Source organism: Bombina bombina, chromosome 3 (genome assembly GCF_027579735.1).
Source record: "Bombina bombina isolate aBomBom1 chromosome 3, aBomBom1.pri, whole genome shotgun sequence".
In the NCBI taxonomy this organism is placed as follows: Eukaryota; Metazoa; Chordata; class Amphibia; order Anura; family Bombinatoridae; genus Bombina; species Bombina bombina.
In genome coordinates, this window is record NC_069501.1 from 627,455,705 (window position 1) to 627,477,276 (window position 21,572).

The 21,572-nt window shown below is 40.1% G+C and overlaps 1 protein-coding gene across 1 annotated transcript in view; it reads left to right on the forward strand.

Annotated features, from left to right (window-relative positions):
* The first annotated feature begins 1,007 nt into the window (after positions 1–1,007).
* The window catches only part of GALE (UDP-galactose-4-epimerase), a 28,220-nt gene continuing 7,655 nt past the window's right edge, over positions 1,008–21,572 (forward strand). The window contains exons 1-10 of the mRNA XM_053707295.1: positions 1,008–1,133; positions 2,984–3,116; positions 3,217–3,332; positions 3,421–3,534; positions 3,704–3,880; positions 3,983–4,096; positions 4,180–4,246; positions 4,994–5,079; positions 12,731–12,808; positions 12,917–13,031. Coding sequence (XP_053563270.1) covers positions 2,996–3,116; positions 3,217–3,332; positions 3,421–3,534; positions 3,704–3,880; positions 3,983–4,096; positions 4,180–4,246; positions 4,994–5,079; positions 12,731–12,808; positions 12,917–13,031 — 988 coding nt within the window. The 5' untranslated portion in view covers positions 1,008–1,133; positions 2,984–2,995. The remainder of the gene's footprint in view (positions 1,134–2,983; positions 3,117–3,216; positions 3,333–3,420; positions 3,535–3,703; positions 3,881–3,982; positions 4,097–4,179; positions 4,247–4,993; positions 5,080–12,730; positions 12,809–12,916; positions 13,032–21,572) is intronic.

Consider the following 21,572-nt stretch of genomic DNA (forward strand, 5'->3'; position numbering starts at 1 on the left):
CTTTGCTCCACGGTGTGAGGTTTCCCTTCCCAGCGAGCATTAGTACAGGAATACTAAACCCATATTCAGGTAGAGCATGTAATTTTAAGTAAATTTATCATTTACTCCAATTATCACATTTTCTTCGCTCTCTTGCTATCTTTATTTGAAAAGCAGGAATGTAAAGCATAGGAGCTGGCCCATTATTGGTTCAGAACCTGGGTTGCGCTTGCCGATTGGTGGCTTAATGTAGCCACCAATAAGCAAGCACTATCCATTGTGATGAACCTAAAATGGGACGGCTCCTAAGCTTTACATTCCTGCTTTTCAAATAAAGATAGCAAGAGAATCATGAAAAAATGACAATAGGAGTAAATTAGAAAGTTGTTTAAACCTGCATGCTCTACCTGATCCAAAAAATCAAGTCTGGAATCGCAAAGTTTATATCATCTGGCCCTTAGCGATTATTTTGCTAGATACTCAATTATTACATTATTATTTTTTTATTGCCCAAAGGTTAAAACATTTTGGATCAAGATTTGTTTTTGGTTAAAAAAAATATTAAGAAAGATTATCAATTTAGTCTAAATGATGTTGATGCAAAAGGAGAACGGAGGGATTTAGATAATAATACACACTCTTCTTATACAAATTATTACTAATGTTATAAAATAAATTGTCCATGTCCAGTCAGCACTCACTTTTCTAAATCAAAAATCTATACAACTACTACCATTATGTACTTTACTGTACTATAAACCACGCACGTCCGTAGCTGTGAAACCCTACGCTTTCTCCCTTTAAATGATGTGGTCGCTGTGTGATGACATCACAACAAGGACGTGTATGCTCCACGTAGCCGACTCGCCAGACCTGAAGAATGAATGGGAGGCGGTACGTAGGCGGTACTAGGTAATATGATACTAGTTCAGAGACTCTAGAAAGAGGCTGGTGTTACTAATTCAATACCGATTGCAATTTAGCCACACCCACATCACACTTGACACACCCATTTTATTAGCCGTGCCCACCAGGTGTCTTCTGACTAATAGACAGGGAAGTGGTTAGTGGAGATCGGAGTGACGTGAGACTGAGCACAGGAGCTGACACTCTACTTGAGACGTTTGGTATTTCCACAAGAACTGACTTTACTGGTGAGTGAAGTAATGATATAGAGGGGGTTTATAAGGCAGATATTTACTCATTACGTTGTTTGGGAAGAGGGAGACTTGCAATCGTGACTGCATTTACCTATAAAGATATTACTGGTCCACTTACTCAAGTAACTGTAGTGATTCACAACCCGGATATCACTCATAATTAGGGTGGGCGTGAAAATATTGCTATGTATTTATATTTTCGTTGTATCTGTCTTTTATCTTGAGTTTTGTAGCAGCTCTTTTGTGATATTGCTCAAATGCATTTCTTACATATTTTAGTGTATTAAATTAATTTCAGAAATACAAAGGGTGTTCTGAAGCAGAAAATGTTTAAAGTAAAATGGTTTGAATGGCTCCTTTTGTGGATAAGTGATGGAACAGAAAACTTTGTTGTACTGGGTTGGGGAATTGCATAATAATTTGGACTGGCAATAGGGTATAATCAGTGGTGGGATTCTGAAATTTTAGGAACAGGTTCTGGTGGAATTCCATAATTTTAGCAACAGGTTCTCTAACTTCTCTTTATTACAGAACCAATATAGTTTCTAAGTTTTAGGAACAGGTACTTAAAGGGACACTAAACCCAACATTTTTCTTTCATGATTCAGGTAGACGATAACATTTTAAACAACATTCCAATTTACGTCTATTATCCAATTTGCTTCATTCTTTAGATATACTTTGTTGAAGAAAAAGCAATGCACATGGGTAAGTGAATCACATGAGGCATCTATGTGCAGCTACCAATCAACAGTTACTGAGCCTATCTAAATATGCTATTCAGCAAAGGCTATCAGGAGAATGAAGCAAATTAGATAATAGAAGTAAATTAGAAAGTTGTTTCAAATTGCACTCTTTCTAAATCATAAATTAAAAAAATTGGGTTTCATGTCCCTTTAAGAACTGGTGAGAACACCCTGAATCCCTCCACTGTATATAATGTATAATAAGCATAATGAAATATAGGCAGAGTGCTGAGCAAAAGAGCTGACACTTTTCAATAGTAATTAACGCTAAATTAATATTGTGATCAATTAGATGAACTGTATGTTTGTGTTTTAATTGGGTCTCTGTCTCTTGTTTGGTACACAACCTTTTATTATCCTAATGTGTCTGTTACTAAAGATAAGATCAGTATGTATAATAGGTATTAATGATGTGGCACTTCATTGTAGCAGTGGCTCACCAGTAACTAGAGAAGAGATACTAGTTCTCCAGGTCAGGGAGTGGCACTACACCTGTATACTTTTACGACATTTACATCCAGGACATGCTAAACCTCACCCTGCTATTATAAGCGGAATGTGTATTTCCGCACAGCTTGTCTAAAGTGCTAATAGGATAGAAACCAGGCAAAATGTGCTTGTGTATGTAAACAGAAGAACTTCTATACACACAGTAAAATATTATATCCAATTGTTAAAATCACACATTTACATGTAACTGACACTTTCATAGTCAAATTGCCAATACATTTTTTACAAATGAGATTAGATCATTTTTGTATAATTAGAAAACTATAGGATATTTAATACGGAATCTCCCATAAAGTATTTGTTTGTCAATTCATGTCGCTAGGTGAGCAGCAGCTAGACTGAATGTTCAGATTTTGCATTTAGGGACACATTCCAAAACACTGTCTCTTACGTACAAAAATCCTGTTAAAGTCTATGGTTGATTCCAAGACACACTGCTTTCTTTGTGTAGTCACTGGCTGCATTTCCCAGACCTAAGCTCTGGTTTTCAAATGATATTAACTGTGATTGTACCAAGGCTACAACACATGAATGATATCCAATGCAGTGCTTATTAATGAGATTCATTCGCTCCTTATTTTTGTTCAGTACTGAAGGAAGATGGCTGACAAGGTGCTGGTAACTGGCGGTGCTGGGTACATTGGAAGTCACTGTGTTTTGGAGCTGTTAGAGGCTGGATATCATCCTGTTGTGATTGATAATTTTCACAATGCTATCCGAGGTAAGTTTTCTTAAGTATGGATGTGTTATATATTCAGAATTAGAATCTACTCAGCTGTTTGCTTTTTGGATAGACAACTGAGCATTTTTTACCATGCAAGGTACAAACAACCTTCCTGAGAGCCTGTACAGAGTGCAAGAAATTGTAGGTAAAAATATCGAATTTGAAGAGGTGGATCTGCTGGACCGGAAAGCTTTGGATAGTCTGTTTAAAAAGGTAATATATATATCTATCTTTTCTCTTGCATAAAAATATTTATGTACAAAAGTTGGACAGTTACAACATTTCAATTGTTTTATTTCAGCATAAGTTTTCAGCAGTTCTGCACTTTGCAGGCCTCAAAGCAGTTGGGGAGTCTGTACAAAAACCTCTGCTGTATTACAAGGTGAACGTGACAGGCACCATTCAACTCCTAGAGGTAAGTAGAATCCTGAGTGGCACAGGGATCATAACAACATTACCTTTTGTAAACAATGTATAATGGAAGTCTGGTATGGGGGATGAAGTCACGAATCCTTAGAACAGCATTCTTTCTAAATAACTAGAAAACTGACAACTAACTTACACATTTTGTATACTTTCTTCAGGTGATGAATTCTCATGGAGTGAAAAATCTGGTATTCAGTAGCTCTGCCACAGTTTATGGTGATCCAGAATATCTTCCCATTGACGAGAACCATACAGCTGGAGGTTGCACAAATCCTTATGGGAAAACCAAATACTTTATTGAGGAAATAATAAAAGATCAGTGCAAAGCTGAGCAGGTTAGTTCATAGAATGGTCAGAGGTGAAGAACACAATCATATAGGGTGACTGGAAAAAGAAATTACATTATGTTTCAACTAATTTTTTTTTTTTTTTATCAGGATTGGCGTGCTATTCTCTTGAGATATTTTAACCCCATCGGTGCTCATGTGTCAGGACAGATTGGTGAGGATCCTCAGGGAATTCCAAACAACTTGATGCCATATGTTTCTCAGGTTCATTGACAATGAATTATATTGATTCCTACTTATGTATTTATGTTCTGTCTCGTGTGCTTATGTAGAATGTATCCTTCTAGGTGGCAGTAGGACGCCGGGAATATCTGAATGTATTTGGAAACGATTATAACACTCCTGATGGGACAGGTATGCTATAAAACTGATAGAAGACGCACAAGATTCATTTAAAGTGAATGAAAACTTTATTGAATTTAAGGCCAGTATCAACTAATAATCTTAAAAACAGGGGCACTGTAATTCATTCATTTTACAAAGATATATATATATATATATATATATATATTTTTTTTTTAAATACTTACCTTTGCGTTATGGTAAACATAACATTGATCCTCCGCCGGCAGGTCCTGCTTTCTTTAGCAGAACAATGACGAATCCGGCTTCCTCCAATCGTTGTGCGCCCCCTTTGGCGTCCAACTCGTTGGGCAACGCCACGATTGGAGGAACTAGCAACTAGAGGTTAATTTCACTCATTTTCAAATTGCAATGTAGTCTCAAAACAGGAAGAAACCCAAAACTTAATCTTAATGTAGCATAATGAAGTAAGCTTGGAGGAAGTACCAGAACTTAAAGGGACGTAAAACCCAAATATTTTCTTTCATGATTCAGACAGAGAATACTAGTTTACACAACTTTCCAATTTACTTTTATGATCAATGTATCTTCATTTTCTTAGTATCCTTTGTTGAAAAGCAAAAAGGTAAGCTGAGGAATGTGCACATGTCTGCAGCACTATATGGCAGCCATTTTTGGGTTTCATGTCCCTTTAACCTAACAGATATAAAGGAGTACCAACACCATAAGGGTGCTTGTGGGATGCACAAGAGCAATATCAGCTGAAGTATTTATGCAGCACTATTGCTTCTGTTGCAGGTGTTCGAGACTACATCCACATTGTCGATCTGGCTAAAGGTCACATAGCTGCTCTCAAGAAGCTGGAAACCACCAAAGGGAGTAAAGTGAGTGGGAAATCAATATGTAAAGCGCCTCCTTTGCACAATCTGTTAAGTCATTGGCATAATGTTGTCTAGAGCTTCCTGTTTTCTATCTGGCAGATGTAAGACATTCTGCAGCACTGATAGAATTAAAGGAACGGTAAAGGCAAAATGTAAACGTTCCTGATTCAGAAATTACAATTTTAAACAACCTTTAAATTTGTTTATTAACAGATTCACTTTGCTCTTTTGCTATCCTTTCTTGAAGAATAAACCTATGTAAAATAAATATATATATATATATATATATATATATATATATATATATATATATATATATATATATATATATATATATACATATATAGGAGCTTATGAGCGTGCACAAGTCTTAAGCATTCAATGGCAGCAGTGGAACTATGTATAATATTACTATAAACATTGTTGCAAACACTGCACATTCCTGAGCTCATCTAGTTTTTTTTAGAGAACTAAGCAACTTGCCAATATAGGTAAATTAGAAACTTGTTTATCCATTTAATTTGTACTTTTTTGTCCCTTTTTAAGTATAACAAAATAATGCTACACAATAGTGTGATGTAGCTAAGGCTTTGCTTTTAGAGTTTTTCATAGTAACAAAGCAGGACCCAGTGTGAAAATATTTACTAGTGATTCTCTGCGCATTTTTCTTTTTGTTTGTGTATTGGGGGTCATTATGCACAAGGAGCCAGGGGAATAATTAAAGGGACAAGAACCCCACACTTTTTTTCTTTCATGATTCAGATACAGGGGTTGTTTTTATGAAGAAGCGGATGCTGCTTCCGACCCACTCCGCTTCAGTTCTGCCTGAAGCGGAAGTTGAGAAGCAGCGGTCCTAAGACCACTGCTCCTTAACTCTTCCGCTACCTCTGAGGTGGCGGACAGCAATCAGCCCGATCGAATATGATTGGGTTGATTGACACCCCCTGCTAGCGGCCAATGGGCCGTAAATCTGCAGGGGGCAGTATTGCACCAGCAGTTCACAAGAACTGCTGGTGCAATAATAAATGCAGACAGCGTATGCTATCTGCATTTATTGATGTGCGGCGGACATGATTCGCTCTGGCGGATCATGTCTGTTCGCACCATGATAAATTTACCCCAGAGAATAACATTTAAAAAAAAGTTTCCAAGTTATTTCTATTATCAAATGTGCTTAGTTCTCTTGTTATTCTTTGTTGAAGAGTTATCTAGACAGGTAGCGTGCACATGTCTGGAGCACTACATAGCTGGGATTAGTGCTCTTGCTAATGTGTATAAATTGTTGCAGAACTGCTGCAATATAGTAATGCATACACGTGCACGCTCCTGAACTAATAATGTTAGGAGAGACTATAGTGGCAGAGAGAGTGTGTGGCATTACCGCACGATGGAGAGGGGTTTGATGATTTTACATATAGAAACATTAGTTCATCAGTGACAAGTTTTCAAAACAATCATAAAAATGGATCCTAACTTAACAGAAAACATCCTAGTGAAAGCGACTGAAATAGATGGTAGATACATACAGGCATAATGAAGTCATTTCTCCTGTTAAGTGTAGTCAGTCCACGGGTCATCCATTACTTATGGGATTATAACTCCTCCCTAACAGGAAGTGCAAGAGGATCACCCAAGCAGAGCTGCTATATAGCTCCTCCCCTCTACGTCATACCCAGTCATTCTCTTGCACCTAACTAAAGATAGGACGTGTGAGAGGACTGTGGTGTGTTAAACTTAGTTTTTATTTCTTCAATCAAAAGTTTGTTATTTTAAACGGCACCGGAGTGTGTGGTTTGTTCTCAGGCAGCATTAGAAGAAGAATCTACCTGAGTTTGTCTATGATCTTAGCGGTCGTAACTAAGATCCACTTGCTGTTCTCGGCCATTCTGAGGAGTGAGGTAACTTCAGAACAGGGGATAGCATGCAGGGCCCACCTGCAAGGAGGTATGTGCAGTAAATTATTTTCTAAGGAATGGAATTGACTGAGAAAATACTGCTAATACCGATGTAATGTAAGTGCAGCCTTAAATGCAGTAGTAGCGACTGGTATCAGGCTGATATGTATGTATGTATACTCTGAGGTATTTCTGGGGAATGGAATTTCACTAAGAAAATACTGTCAATATTAAAGTAATATTTGAGCCTGCACTGCAGTGAAAGCGACTAGCAGCAGGCTTATTAATAAAACTTCATAATTTTCAATTTTTAAAAGTTTAATGGCATGTTAATCGTTTTTTCTGAGGTACTGGTGATAAAACTTTATGGGCATGATTTTTACCACATGGCTGTCGTTTTTTTTCTGAATAAAAACAGTTTACTGAGCTTCCCCACTGTTGTAATATGAGTGGGAGGGGTCTATTTTAGCGCTTTATTGCGCAGTAAAAATTTAGTCACAGTCTTCCTATTTCTTCCTCCATGATCCAGGACGTCTCTACAGAGCCCAGGGGTCTCCAAAACTAGTTTTGAGGGAGGTAATCAGTCACAGCAGACCTGTGACAGTGTGTTTGACTGTGATAAAAACGTTTATTATTTCAACTGTTATCCGTTTTGGGTATTAAGGGGTTAATCATCCTTTTGCTGGTGGGTGCAATCCTCTGCTAACTTTATACATTTTCTGTTAAAATTTGGTTGTTTTTAACATATTTGGTTCATTGTTAATTCAACTGTGTCACATTTTTATGTTTTCTTAAAATCGCAGTAGCGTTTTTTATATAGCTTGTAAATTTATTTAAAAGTTTTTTTCCAAGCTTGCTAGTGTTATTGCTAGTCTGTTTAAACATGTCTGACACAAATGAATCTGTTTGTTCATTATGTTTAAAGGCCAATGTGGAGCCCAATAGAAATTTGTGCACTCAATGTATAGATGTTACTTTGAATAAAAGTCAAACTTTATATGTTAAAAAAATATCACCAGACAACGAGGGGGAAGTTATGCCGACTAACTCTCCTCACCTGTCAGTACCTTCGCCTCCCGCTCAGGAGGTGCGTGATATTGTGGCGCCAAGTACATCAGGGCGGCCCATACAAATCACTTTGCAAGACATGGCTAATGTTATGACTGAAGTACTATCTAAATTGCCAGAATTAAGAGGTAAACGCGATCACTCTGGGGTAAGAACAGAGTGCGCTGATAATAATAGAGCCATGTCTGATACTGCGTCACAATTTGCAGAACATGAGGACGGAGAGCTTCATTCTGTGGGTGACGGATCTGATCCAAGTAAACTGGATTCAGACATTTCAAATTTTAAATTTAAGCTTGAGAACCTCCGTGTATTACTAGGGGAGGTATTAGCGGCTCTGAATGATTGTAACACGGTTGCAATTCCAGAGAAAGTATGTAGGCTGGATAAATATTTTGCGGTACCGGCGTGTACTGACGTTTTTCCTATACCTAAAAGGCTTACAGAAATTGTTAACAAGGAGTGGGATAGACCCGGTGTGCCCTTTTCACCCCCTCCTATATTTAGAAAAATGTTTCCAATAGACGCCACCACACGGGACCTGTGGAAGGAGCAGTTTCTACTCTGGCTAAGCGCACCACTATCCCGGTGGAGGATAGCTGTGCTTTTTCAGATCCAATGGATAAAAAGTTAGAGGGTTACCTTAAGAAAATGTTTGTTCAGCAAGGTTTTATATTACAACCCCTTGCATGCATCGCGCCTGTCACTGCTGCGGCGGCATTCTGGTTTGAGTCTCTGGAAGAGACCCTTAGCACAGCTCCATTGGATGAGATTATGAACAAGCTTAAAGCCCTTAAGCTAGCTAATTCCTTTATTTCTGATGCCGTAGTACACTTAACCAAACTTACGGCTAAGAACTCCGGATTCGCCATTCAAGCGCGTAGAGCTTAAATCCTGGTCAGCTGATGTGACTTCTAAATCTAAATTGCTTAATATTCCTTTCAAAGGGCAGACATTATTCGGGCCCGGCTTGAAAGAAATTATCGCTGACATTACTGGAGGTAAGGGCCATGCCCTGCCTCAAGACAGGGCCAAACCAAAGGCTAAACAGTCTAATTTTCGTGCCTTTCGTAACTTCAAGGCAGGAGCAGCATCAACTTCTTCCGCTCCAAGACAGGAAGGAACTGTTGCTCGCTACAGACAGGGCTGGAAACCTAACCAGTCCTGGAACAAGGGCAAGCAGGCCAGAAAACCTGCTGCTGCCCCTAAGACAGCATTAAGTGAGGGCCCCCGATCCGGAAACGGATCTAGTGGGGGGCAGACTTTCTCTCTTCGCCCAGGCTTGGGCAAGAGATGTCCAGGATCCCTGGGCGTTAGAGATAATATCTCAGGGATATCTTCTGGACTTCAAAGCTTCTCCTCCACAAGGGAGATTTCATCTTTCAAGGTTATCAGCAAACCAGATAAAGAAAGAGGCGTTTCTACGCTGTGTACAAGACCTCTTACTAATGGGAGTGATCCACCCAGTTCCGCGGTCGGAACACGGGCAAGGATTCTATTCAAATCTGTTTGTGGTTCCCAAAAAAGAGGGAACCTTCAGACCAATCTTGGACTTAAAAATCCTAAACAAATTCCTAAGAGTTCCATCGTTCAAAATGGAAACTATTCGAACCATCTTACCAATGATCCAAGAGGGTCAGTACATGACCACAGTGGATTTAAAGGATGCCTACCTTCACATACTGATTCACAAGGATCATTACCGGTATCTAAGATTTGCCTTCCTAAACAGGCATTACCAGTTTGTAGCTCTTCCCTTCGGGTTAGCTACGGCTCCAAGAATCTTTACAAAGGTTCTGGGCTCTCTTCTGGCGGTACTAAGACCGCGAGGCATAGCGGTAGCTCCGTACCTAGACGACATTCTGATACAAGCGTCAAGTTTCCAAACTGCCAAGTCTCATACAGAGTTAGTTCTGGCATTTCTAAGGTCGCATGGGTGGAAGGTGAACGTAGAAAAGAGTTCTCTATTGCCACTCACAAGAGTTCCCTTTCTAGGGACTCTTATAGATTCTGTAGAAATGAAAATTTACCTGACGGAGGACAGGTTATCAAAACTTCTAAATGCTTGCCGTGTTCTTCATTCCATTCAACACCCGTCAGTGGCTCAGTGCATGGAGGTAATCGGCTTAATGGTAGCGGCAATGGACATAGTACCATTTGCGCGCCTGCATCTCAGACCGCTGCAATTGTGCATGCTAAGTCAGTGGAATGGGGATTACTCAGATTTGTCCCCTCTGCTAAATCTGGATCAAGAGACCAGAGATTCTCTTCTATGGTGGCTTTCTCGGCCACATCTGTCCAAGGGGATGCCCTTCCGCAGGCCAGATTGGACGATTGTAACAACAGACGCCAGCCTTCTAGGTTGGGGCGCAGTCTGGAATTCCCTGAAGGCTCAGGGATCATGGACTCAGGAGGAGAGACTCCTTCCAATAAACATTCTGGAATTAAGAGCAATTTTCAATGCTCTTCTGGCTTGGCCTCAGTTAGCAACTCTGAGGTTCATCAGGTTTCAGTCGGACAACATCACGACTGTGGCTTACATCAACCATCAAGGAGGAACAAGGAGTTCCCTAGCGATGATGGAAGTCTCAAAGATAATTCGCTGGGCAGAGTCTCACTCTTGCCACCTGTCAGCGATCCACATCCCAGGCGTGGAGAACTGGGAGGCGGATTTTCTAAGTCGCCAGACCTTTCATCCGGGGGAGTGGGAACTTCATCCGGAGGTGTTTGCCAAACTGCTTCATCTTTGGGGCAAACCAGATCTGGATCTCATGGCGTCTCGCCAGAACGCCAAGCTTCCTTGTTACGGATCCAGGTCCAGGGACCCGGGAGCGGTACTGATAGATGCTCTGACAGCACCTTGGGTCTTCAACATGGCTTATGTGTTTCCACCTTTCCCGATGCTTCCTCGATTGATTGCCAGGATCAAACAGGAGAGAGCATCGGTGATTCTAATAGCGCCTGCGTGGCCACGCAGGACCTGGTATGCAGATCTAGTGGACATGTCGTCCTGTCCACCATGGTCTCTGCCTCTGAGACAGGACCTTCTGATTCAGGGTCCTTTCAAAACATCCAAATCTAATTTCTCTGAGGCTGACTGCATGGAGATTGAACGCTTGATTTTATCAAAGCGTGGATTCTCGGAGTCAGTGATTGATACCTTAATACAGGCTAGGAAACCTGTTCCCAGGAAAATTTACCATAAAATATGGCGTAAATACTTATATTGGTGCGAATCCAAGAGTTACTCATGGAGTAAGGTCAGGATTCCTAGGATATTGTCTTTTCTACAAGAAGGTTTAGAAAAGGGTTTATCTGCTAGTTTGTTAAAGGGACAGATCTCAGCTCTGTCTATCCTTTTACACAAACGCCTGGCAGAAGTTCCAGACGTTCAGGCTTTTTGTCAGGCTTTGACTAGGATTAAGCCTGTGTTTAAGACTGTTGCTCCGCCGTGGAGCTTAAACTTAGTTCTTAACGTTCTGCAAGGTGTTCCGTTTGAACCCCTTCATTCCATCGATATCAAGCTGTTATCTTGGAAAGTTCTGTTTTTAATGGCTATTTCCTCGGCTCGAAGAGTCTCTGAGTTATCGGCCTTACATTGTGATTCTCCTTATCTGATTTTTCATTCAGACAAGGTAGTTCTGCGTACTAAACCTGGGTTCTTACCTAAGGTAGTCACTAACAAGAATATCAATCAAGAGATTGTTGTTCCATCATTGTGCCCTAACCCTTCTTCAAAGAAGGAACGAATTTTGCACAATCTGGACGTCGTCCGTGCCCTGAAATTTTATTTGCAGGCAACTAAAGATTTTCGTCAAACTTCTTCCCTGTTTGTCGTTTATTCTGGACAGAGGAGAGGTCAAAAAGCTTCGGCTACCTCTCTCTCTTTTTGGCTTCGTAGCATAATACGTTTAGCCTATGAGACTGCTGGACAGCAGCCTCCTGAAAGGATTACAGCTCATTCTACTAGAGATGTGGCTTCCACTTGGGCCTTTAAGAATGAGGCCTCTGTTGAACAGATTTGCAAGGCTGCAACTTGGTCTTCACTTCACACTTTGTCAAAATTTTACAAATTTGACACTTTTGCTTCTTCGGAGGCTGTTTTTGGGAGAAAGGTTCTACAGGCAGTGGTTCCTTCCGTGTAAAGATCCTGCCTGTCCCTCCCGTCATCCGTGTACTTTTAGCTTTGGTATTGGTATCCCATAAGTAATGGATGACCCGTGGACTGACTACACTTAACAGGAGAAAATATAATTTATGCTTACCTGATAAATTCATTTCTCCTGTAGTGTAGTCAGTCCACGGCCCGCCCTGTTTTTTACGGCAGGTCTAAATTTTAATTAAACTCCAGTCACCACTGCACCCTATAGTTTCTCCTTTCTCGTATGGTTTCGGTCGAATGACTGGATATGACGTAGAGGGGAGGAGCTATATAGCAGCTCTGCTTGGGTGATCCTCTTGCACTTCCTGTTAGGGAGGAGTTATAATCCCATAAGTAATGGATGACCCGTGGACTGACTACACTACAGGAGAAATGAATTTATCAGGTAACCATAAATTATATTTTTTATTTTCTCACATTCTATAACTGATGAAAGCAAATATATGAGCTAGTCACATTGCTATGTTAAAAGTTTCATTTTTATACCATATACACTTACTATTGTGCTCGTGCCACAAATCTTCTACAGGTGTATAATCTGGGGACCGGAGTTGGCTATTCTGTGCTTCAGATGGTTAAAGCCATGGAGAAAGCTTCTGGAAAAGAGGTGGGTGTGTCCTCAAAGGCGCTACTTGAATACACACTGTACCTGTGCAGCCCTTGACAAATACCCTGTCTTCCTATCAGATGTGACATGAAATATTCTTGTCTCCAGATACGATATAAAATAGCTGAGCGCAGAGAAGGTGACATTGCTACATGCTATGCTAATCCTGCACTAGCTGAAGCTGAACTTGGCTGGAAAGCAGACTATGGACTTGACAGAATGTGTGAGTATGAAACTATGAGAAAGGTGGAAGGGACCACATGTGATATCTCACGCAAAACCTTAACAACCCAAAATATTGTCTATATAGTCATACAGCTGTATATACACGCTAGTACACTTCCAGTTAAAGGGACATGTAAGTTCTAACATTGTTATGGACATTTTTTGTTGAAATGCAGGACTTTTGTCAAAGCTAGTACTTCATCAGTCTCTGGAAAGTACAGCTTTTTTCAAGTGTTTTTCACTGCCTTCAAGAGTATTGTGCTCATCCCAGCTCTTGATTGGCTGCAGGCACACTTACAGGCTATATTACATTGCTTCCCTTATATGCAGATCATAATGTCTCTAACTACCTTTCCTCTATGGAGATTGTCAATACCCTTCAATGCATATAAATATACAGTTCTTTCATATTATCATGGTGTCATTCTATATTTTGAGTATAAAGCAGGGACCAAAGTGACAAAACATCTAATTGACCAAAGGGACTTCTTACACAAGTGACAGGCAAGAGTTTAAAGAGACAAAATGCTGGGTACAACTAGAGTAACATGATTACAAGTCACCATGCTATTGTTTCTTCTATTGTACCTGCAGCTCTCTTTAAAGCCATTCTCTTATTTTAACCCTTTACAGAAACCAGTTGGTACTGGGCACCACCATCTTGTTGTGTGTATTGTTGCACCCAGTGACAGAAGCAGTGTTTTCACAAATCTGTGTTATTTTTGACAGCTGTAGCTTGCACTGCCGAAACCAGAGTTTTTACATGTTTGCATTTTATTTCCTCTCACAATTTTTAAAAGTTACATGACAAATATAAAAATCCCATCAGGAATACTACAGAGCAGTGAAGCCATTGCAAAACACATACAGCTCATGTTCTGTATTGTACACTTTAAACTGAAGTGTACAATAAGGCTTGTCAAGAATACAACAATAATATTGATCTGTGAGTGCACATAACTTCACTAACCAGAACTTGTAAAGGGTTAAAAGAAGAGTGACTTTAAAGAGAGCTGTAGACACAAGAGGATAAAGATTAGCACAAGTCCCTCTTGTCAGGTATATTAAAAAATAAAAAGCGAAGGCCACAGAGTTAATTGAACTGGAAAAATACAACCTAGGGAACAAAGATTTTCATTGAAATTCAATTAATATGGGAACAATATTTAAGGCCCAAATAACACCAAACAACCATCGACTAACATTACCACTAATAGACTTCACCCTTAGTTTGGCCCTGTCCCCTCGACAATTTGGTTTCAGCTAAGAAAATCAAAGCTTTCTGTCAACTTGTTCCTTTACTGTTAGAAGCATAAAAACACAATGTATGCTTACCTGATAAATGTATTTCTTTCTTGACACGATGAGTCCACAGATCATCATTAATTACTGTTGGGAATATCACTCCTGGCCAGCAGGAGGAGGCAAAGAGCACCACAAGAAACTGTTAAGTATCACTTCCCTTCCCACAACCCCCAGTCAATCGACCGAAGGAAAAGGAGAGAAAGGAAACACAAGGTGCAGAGGTGCCTGAAGTCTATATATACAAACTGTCTGCGGGCAGTGGACTCATCTTGTCAAGAAAGAATTTTATCAGGTAAGCATAAATCTTGTTTTCTTTCTAATGACACGATGAGTCCACGGATCATCATTAATTACTGTTGGGAATCAATACCCAAGCTAGAGGACACAGATAATAAGGGAGGGCAAGACAGGTAACCTAAACAGAAGGCACCACTGCTTGCAAAATCTTTCTCCCAAAGAAACCTCATCCGAGGCAAAAGTATTACTTTTGGAAAAAGTATGCAGAGAAGACCAATTTGCAGCCAGCAAAATTGTGCCACAGAAGCTTAATTTGTTGAAGCCCAGGAAGAGGAAACAGCCCTCGTAGAATGAGCTGTTAATCTCCCAGGAAGCTGCTGTCCAGCAGTCTCATAAGACAACCAAAATATACTTCTCAACCCGAGAAAAAGAGAAGAATCTGTAGCCTTCTGACCCTTGTGTTTCCCAGAGAAAAAAACAAGGCAGAATACTGGGTAAAAAACTTAGTCGCCTGTATGAAGAATTTCAAAGCACGCACAACATACAGGTAGGATTAGGACATAGAGAAGGAACAATAATTTCCTGATTAAAATTCCTGTCCGAAACATCTTTTAGGAAGAAAACCTTACTTAGTACAAAACCCCACCTTATCATATAAGATAAGGAGAATCACACTGCAGAGCCGAGAGTTCTGATACTCTCCGAGCAGAAGAGATAGCAACAAGAAACAAACCTAGCTGACAAACCCTTCTCCAGGCCATCCTGAAAAGAGGGGAAAATTCAAGGAATCCGGACTCTACTCCAGGAGACACCCATGGATTCACACCCAAAAAAGATATTTGAGAATCCTCCTAAAAAACGTTCTGTGAGCCCGCACCATGGTCTTAATGACCAATTTCAGAAAAACCACTCAGCTTTTAGAGAAACAGAGTTTGATGAAGGAAGAGACCCTGATTCAGAAGGTCCTTCCTCAGAGGCAGCCTCCAAGGTGGGAGAGACATCTCCAGTAGATCTGCACACCAGATCCTGCAAGGCAACGCAGGGGCTAATAGACTCACTGACACTCCCTACTGTGTTATACGAGTTATGACTCGTAGATGGAGAGCAAACGGATGAACCAGGTAAGTCAGTCTGAAATCCCAAAGGACCGACAAAGCATCTATCAGAGCGGCCTGAGGATCCCTAGACCGTACCCTAGAAGCTTGGCATTTAGCTGAGATGCCATCAGATCCAACTCCGGCATCCCCCTCTTGAGGAATAAACTAGAGAACACCTCCGAAAGAAGTTCTCACTCCCCAGGATGAAGTAACAGTTCATGACAGACAGCAACAGTGAACTTGTACCCACTGAACAATCCCATTCACCTCCTACATGGCTAAGGAACTCCTAGTTCCTTTCCTTTCGTCTGACTGGGACCAAACCAAGGACGGCTAAGACCAATTCAGAGCATTGTAAATCTGTCTCCATCCAATATGAAAAGGAGGAAAGCAGACACTCAGAGTGCATCCTCCCTGCACCTAAAAGTGAATACCAGACTGCTTCCCAGCCCAGCAGGTTGGCGTCCGTGGTCACATAACCCAGGAATGTCTCCAGAAACATGCGCACTGAGACAGATACTCCTGAAAACCACTATGTGAGAAAAATCTTTTGACGACTGATCTAGATCCATCCTCTGAGACAGATCCAAATGATCTCCTCTTATGAAAATAACAAGGAATGATGTCCACTGAATCATCCGACCAATTTCCTCCTTCCATAAGAGACTGAAGGAAAAAAACAACTGCAGTTAGATCCAGACTCCCACCTCTGGTAGCAAGATGGCTCTATTAACCGGACCAGTAAAGCTTGCCGTTGGTCGGACAAGAGACTGCGGAGAGGGAAAAATCCTTGATTGTCTGCCCTCTGTTAGGAATCTTTTCCAAGATAGAGAACCTAATAATAAGGTCCCAAAAAAAAATAAATCACCCTTGAATTGAAGATCGAACAAGAAAACTCTCCTCCAGATTAATTTCCCCTCCATGGGAAAATAGATTGGACAAGATTTTCTGAAAGAGAATTTGTTCAAAGTAAGGATGACACCTGAACCCTATATTGTCCAGAAAGCACCCTTGCACGACCCCAGGACCTAAAAGTCCTACTAGGAAGACGAAACTTAGAAACTTGAGAAGATCCCGATCACAAATACACATGCTTCAGGTCTATGTTTGGTCTGAATATGCCCTCTGAACAAAAAAAGAATGGATACTACATTGAAGGTCAGAACCTGAGAAAACTTGAGGTAAATACCTAGATCCCGTTACCAGATTGGAACGATCACCCCCAGAGAGACAAGTCCTAAACTCAATTCAAGCAAAGTCTCTCATCATACCTGGATTGCAGAAACTCAGGAGAAATCTGCCCTTGGGAGGGACACTTAGATTGGACTCCAAAAACATGGACTGACACTGCATAAAGAGGAAAGAAGGAAAATTTTCCTTTTAGTCTTACTCTCTTGACGTGTGGTAGAAAAAAAACACATATAGTCAGAGGATAATTCTACCAGACCGAGCCCAAACAAGGTCTTATCCTTGAAAAAGAAAACGCTAGAAGCGTGGATTTGGAGTAAACATAAAAATTGAAAAGGCTTCTCAGCTGACCAAAATGTCAGCCACAATGCCCGGCGGGCTAGCACAGTAAGTCTAATAAGACAAGGCATTGCTCTAAACGGACAATAGAACCTCCACCTTCTTTTCCATGGATCCTTAAGGGAGCCGCTACCCATATAGGGATCGAAGTTCTCTGAGCCTAGTAGAAAAGCTCCCTTCTACTCAGGGTACCGTGCATTATAATGGGGTCAGTGATAGGAAAAACCCTTTAAAGGACGGAGGACAGGGAGATGGTATCCCTAGCTTCTCCTGTGACAATATCCCAGGCAATCTCAGACAAAGTTCACATAACTCTCAAAGGTTGACAACGACCAGGGATCTGTCGTCCAAGTAGCCAAAACCTCCTTTAAAACTACATGAGGTGATAAAGCATACATCTGAATGATATGACTTCAGCGTCAGATGAAGGAATTAAATTGTCCAAATCTGAGAATTAACCCTCAGAAACCTACCGGCGAAAACTCGCCAGGACAGAAGAGAGCCACCAGCGTAGTAAAATATGGAGCAGAAACCTTACAATCTGAATTATAACAAATCCTCTTGCATATTTCCTGAAATAAAGAAAAACCAGACAAAACCGCAGATATTGCAGAGGATACTTGAGCTGCAAAATCTCGAAGCAAACATACTCCTCCTGGAGATTTAGAGGAACCGCAGGGCACTGCATGGGACGCCAAAAAGGTTTGGAACATAAAAGGAGAAAGCTGTGGCATTGCCTAAACAGCATCATCCTGGGAGACATAAGGCTCATATTGAACAGTACCATCAAAAGTTCAACTGACAAGGTGGTCTAAAACTGTCTAACTTTCTTCTTAGAGGAAAAAACTCCAGGGACGATACCCTTTAGTATTTTCAAACTGTCACAGGGACAATTTTATAGGTTAGTGTTTTGATTTTAAAGGGACATAAAAAAAAAAAATATATATATATATATATATATATATATATAAAAACTGCAATACTTTCATTATTTATTTTGACCCCTTTTCCTGTAATTCCTTTCTGAAATTGTGAGCTTTTCAGTTCCTATCAGAAATGTAAGTGTAGAACACTGTTATTCCACACAGCCATTGGCTGCACACTCAATTGACGTATTTATAACTGTCCTTAATTGGCCAAAGCAGAGAAGTTAACCTAAGTTACAACATGGCAGCTCCCATTGTTTTATACACATTTTACACTTTTGTCACTAAACAGCTAATAAAAATACATCTACGTTATTCTCAGACTAATCTTTTCTTTGACTGCATCATTCTATCTAGCATTTAGTGTTTCATGTCCCTTTAAGCACTTATTTATTGTTTAACAACTCCATGTAGTAACCTATGTCCCTTTAAGTCTATGAAAAGATTAAATGTGTTGTTTTGTTTAAATCTTTTGTATGCCTTTCTGTGTGATGCTTCTTGATGTGCTTGGTGCAGTAGTTTGTTTTGTATTGGTGGGTGTATAGCTTTGTGCCACTTGTAAGTAGAAATTTCCAGCTTTCGGTTCATTTCTGCCTATGTGATATAAAACAGTTTAGGCTTAGTTTGAAGAGTCTGGACTTTTGTGCAGATAAAGAAAGAAGATAGTGATACCTTTTTACTATTTGCTATTCCTGCAAGGGCTAACCTTTGTTAGAGCTACTTACAGTTTGTTTGGCCCTCCACATACAGGATTAAAGAAGCTTGTCCATGCGTACCATGGTTTCTCTAGTTAGTCCGGTCCTAATACAACAGGGGCATAAACATCTTATTTGATGCAAGCTTGGGGAAGTGTTTGGTGCACTGCACCCCCATCCCTATCATCTAATTAATTTCATGCAGGTGCTTTATGTGCTGTTCTTCATCAGTTTTGTGATTGGTACATCGGTTTTCTGTAGGTAGGTGCTTCCTATGCATAATCTTACATTAGATTAGAGACAATCAGCTAGGGATGCAACTTTTCTAAATGTTAGTAAGCTATTGTCAGGGATTCTGAGCATTTTTTGGGCTATTTTCTTTCACTCATACTCTGCAAATAAGCACACAAGCTAGCACTGGACATTTTATTGTTCTTATTATTATCATTTATTTGTAGAGCAGCACTAATACATTTTAGGCTCATTCTAGAAACACTGTGCGGTTTTACTATGGCACAGGAATAAGGATTTGTACAGGCCCTTTAGGATCATGCCCAGTATTAAAACTTTTGGTTGTAGTTACTATAACGTATGGTACTTGTTCTGGTGAGTTAGTACATTCTTTTATATAGACTCTGCTAAATTAGATTGCAAGACTTTCCCCAAACCTTTTGGGAGAAGAACCTATCATTTTGCAGGGTTTACTTAAACAAGACTTTTTTTTTTTATACCCTTGTATTCTATGTTGAAGACTATGGGTCCTTAATTGTTTTGTTGCAGTTCTTTTTTGAGATCTACATGTTTTCTGCCTGTCGGCGGGAAAGAGACTTTAACCTCAATTCATATGTCTTTAAACTTTATGGGATAGTAAAGTAAAAATTAAGAATTCATATAGAGTATGCAATGTTAAACAACTTTTCACTTATAATTTTTGTTCTTTTGGCATCCATTGTTGAAGAGTAAAGCTAGGTAGACTGATAGCTGCAAATACTGCTGCCACAAAATGACACACATTCCTAAGCTCCTATGTATAACATTGCACTCTCTTGAACTCACTTAGGATTATACTTTTAACAAAGGATACAAAAAACAAAGCAAATTAGATTATATTGGAAAGTTGTTTAAAATTGCATGCTCTATTTATTTTTAATCATAAGTTTCGTTTTGACTTTGCTGTCCCCTTTTAAGTGTTTTTTTGATTGCGGTTCCTCTAGGGCTGTTCTTCCTGGGTTTTCTATTTTGGGGGAAGCGAATGTTAAGTTACTGAACTGATTTGAAAAGGTTCTGGGTTTTCTAGATGGAATCCATTTAAATCACTTGCCTTGATACTGTGTTATTTAATTAGATCTGTATATTGCCTCTTGTCATATTTTTATCAATCCAGATAGATTCAAATCCTTTGGGTTTCGAGTGGAACAGATACATTTTTCTAGCCTGACTACAGCTTCGCTGGTCTTTTCAGTAGCCCTTGCTACTCTGCTAGCTAGATCAAATTCCAGTGTATCTTCGTAACCCATTATCTGGATTTTATACTGGAAAGGCTTCATCAGACGATTAATACTTTTATGGTGCTTTAAAGGGACATTTTACCCTAAATTTTTCTTCCCTTCTAATTTGTTCCCAATGATCCATTTTTATTTTTTTACAATTAGTTCCTTTGCCTTTATATTGGCATTTGAATAGCTGATTTTGCTAGTGGTATCCCTACCTATAATGAAAGTTTGTATACATAAAGGGACAGTCTACACCACTATTTGTTTTAAAGATATACCATCCCTTTATTACCCATTCCCTAGTTTTGCATAACCAACACAGTTATATTAATACACTTTTTACCTCTGATTATCTAAGCCTCTGCAAACTGCCCCTTATCAGTTCTTTTGACAGACTTGCATTTTAGCCAATCAGAGCTGGCTCCTAGGAACTCCTCGTGCATGAGCACAATGTTTTCTATATGAAACACATGAACACTCTCTAGTGGTGAAAAACTGTCATGCCCTGAGCTAAGAAGCGGCCTTTGAGGGTTTAGAAAACAAATTATGCTTACCAGATAATTTCCTTTCCATCTGTGTAAGGAGAGTCCATAACTTCATTACTTATTTGTGGGAATACTGAACCTGGCCACCAGGAGGATGCAAAGACGCACCAGCCAAAGGCTTAAATACCTCCCCCCAGTCATTCTGCCGAGGGAACAACGAACAGTAGGAGAAATATCAGGGTATAAATGGTGCCATAAGAACAAACAAAGATTCTGGTCCGCCCAATGGAGAAAACTGGCAGGGGCCGTGGAGTCTCCTCATACAGATGGAAAGGAAATTATCTGGTATCTTGTTTTCCATCTTAATATGAGGAGAGTCCACAGCTTCATTCCTTACTTGTGGGAAACATATACCCAAGCTCTAGAGGACACTGAATGAAACGGGAGAGTAAAAAGAGAGGTGGACCCTATTCCGAGGGCATCACAGTCTGCAAAACCTTTCTCCCAAAAGATGCTTCAGCCGCAGCAAAAACTTCAAACTTGTAAAAATTTTAAAAGGTATGTAAGGGAGGACCAGGTAGCTGCCTTACAAATCTGCTCCATAGATGCCTCATTCTTGAAGGCCGAAGAGGAAGCCACTGCTCTAGTAGAATGAGCCTTAATTCTCTGAGGAGGCTTATGTCCCGCTGTCTCGAAAGCTAAGCAAATAATGCTCCTCAACCAAAAAGACAAGGAAGTGGACTAGGCTTTCTGCCCCTTACACTTCCCAGAATA